Raw genomic sequence first — 12,603 nt, 5'->3', positions numbered from 1 at the left:
TTCCCCTTGGTCCCTGGTGTTGCATTTTGGGACCAATCCGAAAACAACAGACAGCCATTATCGCAAAATCTTAAATTTTATATATAGGTTCCCCTTGTTTGAAAAGTACTAGAGGGCTGTTTCTGAATTTACACAGATTAGTAAGACTTAGAGGAAGGGAAAAGTAGAGAAAAGATCAATCTGACATGGAACCTATAAAGATCATTCAATGGTGGGCGCCAAGATCCCTCTGGGATCTCTTGTTTGCTAATTATTTCCGATACATGCTATTATTGAGAAATATTTCTAGATACAAACAACAAGTAAATATAGCTGATTCTAAAAATATAAATTTCAACATATATCTAATGTGACTTGATGTCAAATTTTGACATTTTTGTAACCGCGCCGACGATCAATGAACTCGCCGTGTTTACCGAGCTTTCACCGAGCCCGTGCTAAGGGCAGATAACTCTACCGATCCCGAGATTTGTGACTGTACATTAGTAAAGCCTTTAAACTTAATTCAAATTGAGTGTTATTGTTAAGACAAAAAAAATAAAATATGTATATTTATCGCACATTTAAAGTTATTAACTGAAATATCAAATTACAAAAATCATCAAAAGAAAAACAATATTCAAAGTAGAGATAACCGACGAAGAGGTAAGTGATGACAATGTTAACGCCACAACAGACTCTTATATTCCGCAAGCAGGTACATGTTCCATCTGCCAAGACATTTTTAGTTGAAGGTTCGCAGGGAGATAAGTATGCAGTTCAGTTACATCCCAAAGAGAAACTGATATAGTTCCCGCGCCAGACAATAAGTTAACTAAGTTACCGTAGGTGATTCTGTACTGTGTTCAACGCCAAGCACAACAATAGTTTCTCCAGTGAAATCTGATCAAATCTCTCCCCTCCATGATATTTCAGACATAGATTATATGAGACAGCATCTAGTAAATTGTATTTCAAATGGTAGGTTTTCTAAATTTCCAAAGAAAAAACTTAGTAAATACAGAAAAAAGAAAGTTTCTCAAGCCTTAACTTATGATATTTTTATCGATTGTGAGTCAGATGGATGTCATATTTCTAATGTTTTTGATGATATGGTAAGTTGTGACGCTGGTTGCGATAGGTGGTTTCACAATAGATGTGTTTGTGATCAGTCAGATTTTCATTTTTCAAGAGACAGTTTCGTTTGGCATTGTACTAAATGTTCGAAAATTCAAACTAGAATACAATAAGAAAATAGTACTGTAGTTGTATTAAAATCATGCATTGATGAAAATATTTTTTTACTAAAAGAAATAGCTTTAGTAACAGATAAAAAGTAAACGAGTGAATTGGTTTATACCACAAATGAAAACTTTATTTTCTACGTAAAAAAATACAAAAGTACATGTATATGGTGATAAAAATATTTTAATGTGATAAACAATAATGAAAAGATGGGTAAATATATATAAAATCATTAAAATAAAATTATATGGGCTCTTTGTAGAACTGCGTCCTCGTCGCAGAGCCCGGAAACATTCTTATACCAGAATGGCTAAAAGTTCTACAAAGCTCGGGATCGGTAGAGTTATCTGCCCTTAGCACGGGCTCGGTGAAAGCTCGGTAAACACGGCGAGTTCATTGATCGTCGGCGCGGTTACAAAAATGTCAAAATTTGACACCAAGTCACATTAGATATATGTTGAAATTTATATTTTTAGAATCAGCTATATTTACTTGTTGTTTGTATCTAGTAATATTTCTCAATAATAGCATGTATCGGAAATAATTAGAGGAGGCAGGATAAAGCTCGAAACTTCCGAAAGGAAAACCTTCTTTCGTTTTGGATGAGGTCAGTAGGCTAAATCGGACGTCGGAATATAGGCCTGTAGCAGACGGCATTGGTAAATATCTAAGTCAATTTATTTTTCTGGAGTTGTTGTCACGTTGTTAAGATTATTGTCGTTTTATCAGGCGTGAACTACCCCGGATAGATTACCAAGACTAACACTGTACGGCATATGATATTCCAACATGTTACGAAATCAGGGACACGTCAGAACCAACAACATACAAATGTATTCGCTAGCCCAGGTTTCTGACAGCATGGAAATCCAGAAAGGACGAAGAAAATAAATTATGCAGTTTTATTTCATTACTCAACTTTTACTCAACTTTTACTCAATTCAAACTATCCCAGTAAACTCCAAGAGTATTTTTTCAAGCAACTTTGATTAGAATTTAATCAAACCTGAATGTATAAATTTACTTGTTTGTGTATAACTGTTACAAGTCCTTAGTATAAAGAGATGATGTGCCTATGATTTGTTTTCATTTTGACATCTATTGCCGTTACTCAGCTAGGCCGACAAACCTGTATTATTTGTTATACTGCCATGTCATAAGTTTTCTCTCTGCATGTCCGATCCTCAAACAACTGTTTGTATCTTTTGTATGTCAAAACTACTGCAAGATATATTTTTGAACTATCACTGTAAGGGCGTTTAGATTGGTGAATTGGCCAGCTGGAATGTAACAATTAATCTAGCTAGCTCTACACACAATATTATGTACATTTGTATTAAGGTATGCATTATCACAGAGTCAATGATTGACATTTACAAGGGAATTTATAACCAGACTATTGTATTTCATGCTCTTTATCGTAAATTTGTTTAAAAGGATCAATGTTTTTTGGAGTGAACAGGAAATTATGGCCACCTCTGATACAACCGATGCCCTCCAAGACAAGAGGACCATGCCTTTGTTTACTAATGGACTGTACAAGAATCCATGGACAACATGGGAAGAGCCAACACTCCTAAAAGTTCTGTACGGAATGATGATCAAGGAAAAAGACTTCAGTAAAATCCCATGTAAAAAACAAGTAAGTCATTTGTAAAATTTTATATATATACTTATGTTGGAATGCCCAAAGTCTTATGTCTACATTCAGTTTAAAGAAAAATTTAAGTCATTGATATTAGCTAATGAAGGAAAATAGCAAAGAAACCATGAAAAGTGGAATACAGTGTATATGACTGAGAAGTATTTAAGTTACTTTATGATTGTTTAACCTTTCCATACTGACAATAAAGCGCTAGACCATCAGTTTTATTCTAACATTAAAACATGATGCAAAAATGTTCAAACATTTATCAAATCTTATTTTGTATTTCATCATTTGGTAACAGGAACTAGATGAACATTTACCCGTCCAAAAACCTGATTTTGACGGATTGACAAATCCATCCAACTCAGGTGTCCAAGCTACATGGATTGGCCATGCTAGTGTGTTGGTCCAGCTGGATGGCATTACTGTATTGACTGACCCCATCTTCAGTGACCGCAGCTCCATGTTTCAATGGATTGGACCAAAGCGATACCGCCCTCCACCTTGTCAAATTAATGAGCTGCCAGTCTTGGACGCTGTAGTGATAAGTCACAATCACTATGATCACCTTGACCACGGATCAGTGGTCAGTCTGAACAGAAAATTTGGGGACAGGTTGTGGTGGTATGTTCCCATGGGAACAAAGCAATGGATGCTTGATTCTGGATGTAGAAATGTTGTGGAGCTGACATGGTGGCAGGAGCACAAACATTCTCCTGACCCAAACATAACATTCGCTCTGACTCCAGCACAACACTGGTGTAAACGTACAGCTACAGACACCAACAAGGTAGGCATTGGTCAGTTTGAGATACCAACAAGGTAGACATGAGTCAGTTAGAGACACCAACAAGGTAGGCATGGGTCAGTTAGAGACATCAACAAGGTAGACATAGGTCAGTTAGAGACACAAACAAGGTAGGCATGGGTCAGTTAGAGACATCAACAAGGTAGGCATGGGTCAGTTAGAGACACCAACAAGGTAGACATGGGTCAGTTAGAGACATCAACAAGGTAGACATGGGTCAGTTAGAGACACCAACAAGGTAGGTATGGGTCAGTTAGAGACACCAACAAGATAGGCATGGGTCGGTTAGAGACACCAACAAGGTAGACATGGGTCAGTTAGAGACACCAACAAGGTAGGCATGGGTCAGTTAGAGACACCAACAAGATAGGCATGGGTCAGTTAGAGACACCAACAAGATAGGCATGGGTCAGTTAGAGACACCAACAAGGTAGGCATGGGTCAGTAAGAGACACCAACAAGGTAGACATGGGTCAGTTAGAGACACCAACAAGGTAGACATGGGTCAGTTAGAGATACCAACAAGGTAGGCATGGGTCAGTTAGAGACACCAACAAGGTAGGCATGGGTCAGTTAGAGACATCAACAAGGTAGACATGGGTCAGTAAGAGACACCAACAAGGTAGACATGGGTCAGTTAGAGACACCAACAAGGTAGACATGGGTCAGTTAGAGACACCAACAAGGTAGACATGGGTCAGTTAGAGACATCAACAAGGTAGGCATGGGTCAGTTAGAGACATCAACAAGGTAGACATGGGTCAGTTAGAGACACCAACAAGATAGGCATGGGTCAGTTAGAGACACCAACAAGGTAGGCATGGGTCGGTTAGAGACACCAACAAGGTAGGCATGGGTCGGTTAGAGACACCAACAAGGTAGGCATGGGTCGGTTAGAGACACCAACAAGGTAGGTATGGGTCGGTTAGAGACACCAACAAGGTAGGTATGGGTCGGTTAGAGATACCAACAAGGTAGACATGGGTTGGTTAGAGACACCAACAAGGTAGGCATGGGTCAGTTAGAGACACCAACAAGATAGGCATGGGTCGGTTAGAGACACCAACAAGATAGGCATGGGTCGGTTAGAGACACCAACAAGGTAGGCATGGGTCGGTTAGAGATACCAACAAGGTAGACATGGGTCGGTTAGAGACACCAACAAGGTAGGCATGGGTCAGTTAGAGACACCAACAAGATAGGCATGGGTTGGTTAGAGACACCAACAAGGTAGGCATGGGTCGGTTAGAGACACCAACAAGGTAGGCATGGGTCAGTTAGAGACATCAACAAGGTAGGTATGGGTCAGTTAGAGACATCAACAAGGTAGGTATGGGTCAGTTAGAGACACCAACAAGGTAGACATGGGTCAGTTAGAGACACCAACAAGATAGGCATGGGTCGGTTAGAGACACCAACAAGGTAGGCATGGGTCGGTTAGAGACACCAACAAGGTAGGCATGGGTCGGTTAGAGCCACCAACAAGGTAGACATGGGTCGGTTAGAGATACCAACAAGGTAGGCATGGGTCAGTTAGAGACACCAACAAGGTAGACATGGGTCAGTTAGAGACACCAACAAGGTAGACATGGGTCAGTTAGAGACACCAACAGGATAGGCATGGGTCGGTTAGAGATACCAACAAGGTAGGCATGGGTCGGTTAGAGATACCAACAAGGTAGGCATTGGTCTGTAATGAAAAAGGACCCATTGAAATCTTGCCGAATATCATATAAAATTGGAATACATTCTGTGGTAAGATATTTCGGCATTATTGAATTAAAGTCATGTTCCTGTTGTCCATTGTAGGCTTTGTGGGGAAGCTGGGTCATTAAAGGGCCTCGGCACACATTCTTCTTTGCTGGTGACACAGGATACTGTGAGGGTTTTAAACAAATAGGAGATGAGTATGGTCCCTTTGATCTGGCTGCCATACCTATCGGGGCATATTCACCAAGGTCAGTGATTGTTTTTACCTCATTTTAATGAATGTATAACTTAAATATGAATGTAAAACAGTTAGATTATCAGATGTGTATTGTCTCATTTACGTACTTGTATGTCTGTTTTGATAACAAAGTGTGTTTAAGTCACAGTTTTATGTAATAAGTGTCTGAAATGTCACTGTGTCATGACTGTTTGAGGTTGTTGTATTTTTCTTTAAAAATATTTTCATGCCCACATAGGTCAGTGATGAAAGCCCAGCATGTAGACCCAGCAGAGGCAGTACTAATCCACAAGGATATCAAGTCCAGGAATTCTCTTGGAATCCACTGGGGTACCTTCAAACTGACGTATGAGGTAACAATAAAGATTAGAGATAACAATAGAAGGTGACCTTCAAATTGACGTATGAGGTAACAATAAAGATTAGAGATAACAATAGAAGGTGACCTTCAAATTGACGTATGAGGTAACAATAAAGATTAGAGATAACAATAGAAGGTGACCTTCAAATTGACATATGAGGTAACAATAAAGATTAGAGATAACAATAGAATGTGACCTTCAAACTGATGTATGAGGTAACTGTGTAGATTAGAAATAACAATAGAATGTGACCTTCAAACTGATGTATTAGGTAAACGTGTAGATTAGAAATAACAATAGAATGTGACCTTCCAATTAACGTATGAGGTAACACGTAGATTAAAGTTAACAGTAGTTGTAAACAATAGAGGTTGATCCACTCGGGGACCTTTCAATTGACATATCATGTACTTACTGTATCTACCTATATTTCGTTTGTTTCTTAATTACAGTTCTATCTGGAACCAAAGACAAAACTAGCTGAAGAACTGAGAAAGTCTGCCTTGCCAGAGGACTGTTTTGTAACTATAAAACATGGAGAAACCAGAATATTTGGGGAGTGACCTAGCATCACTCTGTGTGGAGAATACCACTGGTTTCTGGCCTGGAGTGACTAAGCATCACTCTGTGTGGAGAATACCACTGGTTTCTGTACTGGAGTGACTAAACATCACTCTGTGTGGAGAATACCACTGGTTTCTGGCCTGGAGTGACTAAGCATCACTCTGTGTGGAGAATACCACTGGTTTCTGTACTGGAGTGACTAAGCATCACTCTGTGTGGAGAATACCACCAGTTTCTGGCCTGGAGTGACTAAGCATCACTCTGTGTGGAGAATACCACTGGTTTCTGTGTTGAGTGACCTAGCATCACTCTGTATAGAGAATACCACCAGTTTCTGGCCTGGAGTGACTAAGCATCAAACTGTATGGAGAATACCACCAGTTTCTGTACTGGAGTGACTTAGCATCAATCTGTATGGAGAATACCACTGGTTTCTGTACTGGAGTGACCTAGCATCGATCTGTATGGAGAATACCACTGGTTTCTGTACTGGAGTGACCTAGCATCACTCTGTGTGGAGAATACCACTGGTTTCTGTACTGGAGTGACTTAGCATCACACTGTATGGAGAATACCACTGGTTTCTGTACTGGAGTGACCTAGCATCTCTCTGTGTGGAGAATACCACTGGTTTATGTACTGGAGTGACCTAGCATCTCTCTGTATGGAGAATACCACTGGTTTCTGTACTGGAGTGACTTAGCATCACTCTGTATGGAGAATACCACTGGTTTCTGTACTGGAGTGACCTAGCATCACTCTGTATGGAGAATACCACTGGTTTCTGTACTGGAGTGACTTAGCATCACACTGTATGGAGAATACCACTGGTTTCTGTACTGGAGTGACCTAGCATCAATCTGTATGGAGAATACCACTGGTTTCTGTACTGGAGTGACTTAGCATCACTCTGTATGGAGAATACCACTGGTTTCTGTACTGGAGTGACTTAGCATCGATCTGTATGGAGAATACCACTGGTTTCTGTGTTGAGTGACCTAGCATCACTCTGTATGGAGAATACCACTGGTTTCTGTACTGGAGTGACTTAGCATCACTCTGTATGGAGAATACCACTGGTTTCTGTACTGGAGTGACCTAGCATCACTCTGTGTGGAGAATACCACTGGTTTCTGTGTTGAGTGACTTAGCATTACTCTGTATGGAGAATACCACTGGTTTCTAGCCTTGAGTGACTTAGCATCAATCTGTGTGGAGAATACCACTGGTTTCTGTACTGGAGTGACTTAGCATCAATCTGTATGGAGAATACCACTGGTTTCTGTACTGGAGTGACCTAGCATCGATCTGTATGGAGAATACCACTGGTTTCTGTACTGGAGTGACTTAGCATCGATCTGTATGGAGAATACCACTGGTTTCTGTACTGGAGTGACCTAGCATCTCTTTGTGTGGAGAATACCACTGGTTTCTGTACTGGAGTGACCTAGCATCACTCTGTATAGAGAATACCACCAGTTTCTGTACTGGAGTGACTTAGCATCAATCTGTATGGAGAATACCACTGGTTTCTGTACTGGAGTGACCTAGCATCGATCTGTATGGAGAATACCACTGGTTTCTGTACTGGAGTGACCTAGCATCGATCTGTATGGAGAATACCACTGGTTTCTGTACTGGAGTGACCTAGCATCGATCTGTGTGGAGAATACCACTGGTTTCTTCGCTTATCAGCATTAACACTGTAGTGTCACCTTCAGCTGAAACAATGATAATCAAAGACTGTGATATAGAACCAAAGCTGCCCTGTCATTGATCTTTGCTTAATTTTACATTTTCTGATTGTAGTTTTGTTTTATGCGGAAACATTTTGTTTTATATGATTCAAAAGTCTTCATTCAAATCTATATTTTGTTGATATTTGTCCCTTGTTTAATTGATTTGTGTTGGGAGTGTGGTATTGTTACTTTGTCAGTGTTTTCTTTGTTTGTATTAGATGGACAGAGAGCAAGTTAAACATTAATAATTAACAGCTCTAAAAAAACTTTATCTGATGAATTTAACAAAGTTTTATTTATACATTTTTAGTGTGTTAGATATATATGTGATATTATGTTTGTGATATAACACATGATTAACTTATCCCTGTAAAGTGTAAACTTTATTTATTTTACAACAATTGAGGAACCTGTTATATCAGATTATAGAAGAGCACAAGGGATCTTACTGTAGGGGGAAACCGGAGTACTGTATCTGTAGAAACCCAACATGGTCTGGCAGGTTACTCAATTCCTTTTCACGTTCGATTTAGGAATTAAATCTCGGCCACCTAGGTGAAAATCAAGTGTGTTACCACTGTGCCAACCAGCCACCTACTTTTGTCTTGTAGTCCAATGTGATAATTGAAAGAACAAGACCCATTTGTTCAAGTTAAGATAAGCTTATTGTGTGATTAATGTAACTGTTTATAATGTAATTACTAAATAAATGTTTAAATAGTAATAGATTTGGCCAGGTGGTTAATACTCTGGCCATCCACACAGTCAGCAGAGATTCAATTCAGATGTTAGTTAGTATTGCAAGGAGTTTTGAGATAAAGTATTTATTATTCATGCCTATTTTAACCTGAGTGAAGTGTACAATATTATTAGATGGTTGTTATAAGCCCTGTCACCTTGCCCAAAGAACTGGTGAGCCTATGTAATAGATCGGCATCTGCCGTCCGTCTGTCATTTAAATAACTACTAGTCATAAAGTACTGAATAGATTTTAAGCAAATTTGGTCAAAAACATCATTGAGGTAAGGGGAACAGTTTTTTGCATAAATGGTGACCTTACCCTCATGGGGCCAGAGGGACAGGGCCCAACAGGGGAAATAGGGGCAAGTCCTTTAAATCACTACTTGTCACAAAGTATTGAATGGATTTGAACAAAATTTGGTCACAAACATCCTTAGGGAAAGGGGAACAGACTTTACCTAAATGGTGACTCTGACTCCCCTGGGGCCAGAAGGGCCAATGGGTGAAATAGAGGTGAGTCCTTTTAATCGCTTCTTGTACTTTTGAAACTTTTGAGATCCCCACGCCATAACTATATATAGCATTGCTGGGCACCAAGAGATAAACACAACCCTGTTATCAAAATGGGCCTGGGGTCTTTCACCACCCTTAAAGTCTTAGTTTCTTTGATATATCTTTGAAACCGTTGAGATCCCCACCCTATAACCATATATAACATTGTAGGTATAAAGAGATAAACACAGTCATAATATACAAATAGGCCCTGGGGTATTTCCCCACCCTTAGGGTTTCAGTTTCGTGTTATATTTTCGAAATCGTGATCCCCACCCCATAACCATATGAAGCATTGTTCGACATCAAAAAATAAGATACATGTATTAACAAATTTAACATGAATATTATTTTGATGTTTGGTCAAATTTAGTCCAACCAGGTGAGCAATACAAGCCCTCTGGGACTCTGTTTAATTTTGGAGACAATCTGTGCAATCTTTTGGATTTTGTTTTATCGGTAGTTGCTGATGGAAAATGGAAAATAAGTGACAGATACTACACCCACCCACCCCCCAACAAAATTTAAGCTATGTCTGACCAAACATTTACTAGAGTTTTTGTTTTCCTTTTTAACTTCTCTGTCTGTATAGGGCAGGACAGCTCATGTCATGTTGCCGCATCCATCCTTCATGCATTGATCTTTTTCCTTTTAATATCCTAACCTTATATCAATAATCAAGAGGCCAAAGCCATCATATTAGAGTGTGGTAGCTTCCTGGGTTAAAATGTAACAGAGTGTGACAATGGAAAGAATAACCTTGATCCATAGTCAAGGTCACAGGGTTCGAATTTGTCAAAACTCTCAAACAATTTCTTATAACGCATAAGGGCTAGAATCGTGATTTTTGAGTAGTAGATAAATCCCGGTGAGTTGGAAACAGGTTACCTACTTTTAATTAACTGGAAGGCCAAAATTCATCTTAAAAGTGAAAATCAGGCAAGCAGCACTGCAGGTCCATTGGGCCTCTTTTTGTTTTGTTTCTTTTTTTCAAGACAATGATATTAACTTTTTTGAAAGGTTATTTTGTGATGAATTTCAGCATTACTGTAAATGTTCTCTTTGTTTAAATGTAATATTTTGATATTTTTTACATTAATTTTGTCAGTGATGTTTGTGATGCTGCTGTCAGTTTGCCAATTGTTAACATGCAGTAAATAATAATAAATTTTAGCTAAATTAAATATTATACAAAGCCACAGTGTACTTTATCATTATACAAAACAACTCAATGTCACATTATCGCTGGTTAAAAAGGTTGATATAGAAACACTTCCGTATCATCACTATTAGATTATTAGATGCTTGATTCTTTTTCCATCTGCTTTCTAACATCCATCACCCTGTCTGAATGTAATAAAAAAAAAAATATATATATATATCGTATATAACTAGTGACCTTTCTCTCTCAAGGCAAACTCCCGCTAGTCTGAGCTAGTAAGGTGACCTTCTACAATTTAGAAACCCTGGCGTGGTGATTGCGTGGTGATTGGGTGTTTAAAAAAAATCAACTACAGCAAAGGGAATTATGATAAGCTGAGACAGGAACTGAACGTAAATTAGGATATCACTCTGTCAGGTGACAGAGACGAAGTGGAAAAATATACCGAAACGTTCCTTACAACCTCACTACGAAATCATAGGTGATGCTGTAATGGCAATTGATGTTGGCAAAGACATATGGAAACCAAGTCAGGCAGAATTGCAACGAATACACAAAAATTCTTCATCAAGAGTAACAAAAGAGGATGAAAAGTAGTTAGCAAAAGAAAATACTAAAGTAAGACAAATCCCAAAAAAGGTCTGGTTCGATGCATTTAGCTCTTAATCAATAACAACGTCGGATATATCAGAACGACATCTAACAGATGGAGAGGGAGTGAGGTTGCACGGATAAAGATAAGGTGGATGTCCTCACAGACTTTTTCAGCGGTGCTTTTCTAATGAATGAACCAGCAGATAAAATTCAAATAATATGTGAAAGTGAAACCGATGAGTAAATATTAAATACATACCTGTATATCTAAACCCACCCAAATCACGTGACTAGACTACGTACCCTAGGGTACTAAAGGCAACTACAGAAATACTAAATATATCTAAACCCACCAAAATCACGTGACCAGACTACGTACCCTAGTGTACTAAAGAAAACTATACAGAAATACTAAATATATCTAAACCAGTACACAAAAAGGGGACAAATAACCACAGTATACAAACAGGGGACACTTACCCAGAGTACACAAAAACGAGGACACTTATACCGACTTAATACAAACAAGAAATATCTTTAAAAAAGATAAACGGCATAGTTTTAATGCTGATGGTTATAATGTAGCCCAAGTTTTCTCTGGTCCTGTCACCATGTCTAGTGTAGATATGGTGACGGGGCCAGAGAAAACTCGGGCTAGTTATAATGTAAAACTGATGGTGAAATAAATTAACGAACTAAAGCGTTTTAGCACGAATAACAGAATCATATCAGTTTGAATCATTTTTGGTAATAATAAGACTGCATTTGAATCAGGAATATGATTTTATTAATGTGTCATTTAAAAAGATAATCTACTTATTCAGCTCATAATCTTATCTCTGTTTCGTTTATAACTGCATACATGCATTTTGCATTTACCGCTACATTGACCAATCACATACTTCTTCTTGACCAGTAACGCCACCTGTCGCGTCATATCCGGGTCCAAAACAAAATTATACGGCAATGCCGAAAAAGGGGACAAATAACCACAGTACACACTGTACAATAGACCTTGCGGCCATATGGAAATACTGACTGTAAAATAGATCTTTTGGCCTTGGCAATTCATTGACTGTACAGAAGGTCTTACGGCTATAGCAGTTCATTGACTGTACAGTAGGTCTTACGGCCATGACAGTTCATTGACTGTACAGTAGGCCTTACGGCCATGACAGTTCATTGACTGTACAGTAGGTCTTACGATCATGACAGTTCATTGACTGTACAGTAGGTCTTACGATCATGACAGTTCATTGAC

At 38.8% G+C, this 12,603-nt stretch overlaps 1 protein-coding gene across 2 annotated transcripts; it reads left to right on the top strand.

The window, feature by feature from the left end:
* The first annotated feature begins 1,804 nt into the window (after positions 1-1,804).
* Positions 1,805-10,781, top strand: LOC117331408 (N-acyl-phosphatidylethanolamine-hydrolyzing phospholipase D-like). Of its 2 annotated transcripts, XM_033890113.1 has the most exons (6): positions 1,805-1,883; positions 2,687-2,866; positions 3,174-3,662; positions 5,490-5,638; positions 5,867-5,981; positions 6,443-10,781. In XM_033890113.1, exons 2-6 carry the CDS (start codon positions 2,693-2,695, stop codon positions 6,551-6,553), a joined length of 1,038 nt encoding a protein of 345 aa, XP_033746004.1. In that variant the 5' UTR covers positions 1,805-1,883; positions 2,687-2,692; the 3' UTR covers positions 6,554-10,781. The 2 variants fall into 2 exon arrangements, with proteins under 2 accessions (XP_033746004.1, XP_033746003.1); XM_033890112.1 differs by lacking the exon at positions 1,805-1,883 and having other exon boundaries at positions 2,214-2,866.
* Positions 10,782-12,603: the final 1,822 nt, after the last annotated feature.

This window comes from Pecten maximus, chromosome 7 (assembly GCF_902652985.1).
Source record: "Pecten maximus chromosome 7, xPecMax1.1, whole genome shotgun sequence".
Classification (NCBI taxonomy): domain Eukaryota; kingdom Metazoa; phylum Mollusca; class Bivalvia; order Pectinida; family Pectinidae; genus Pecten; species Pecten maximus.
This window is presented reverse-complemented; position numbering and strand designations above follow the sequence as displayed.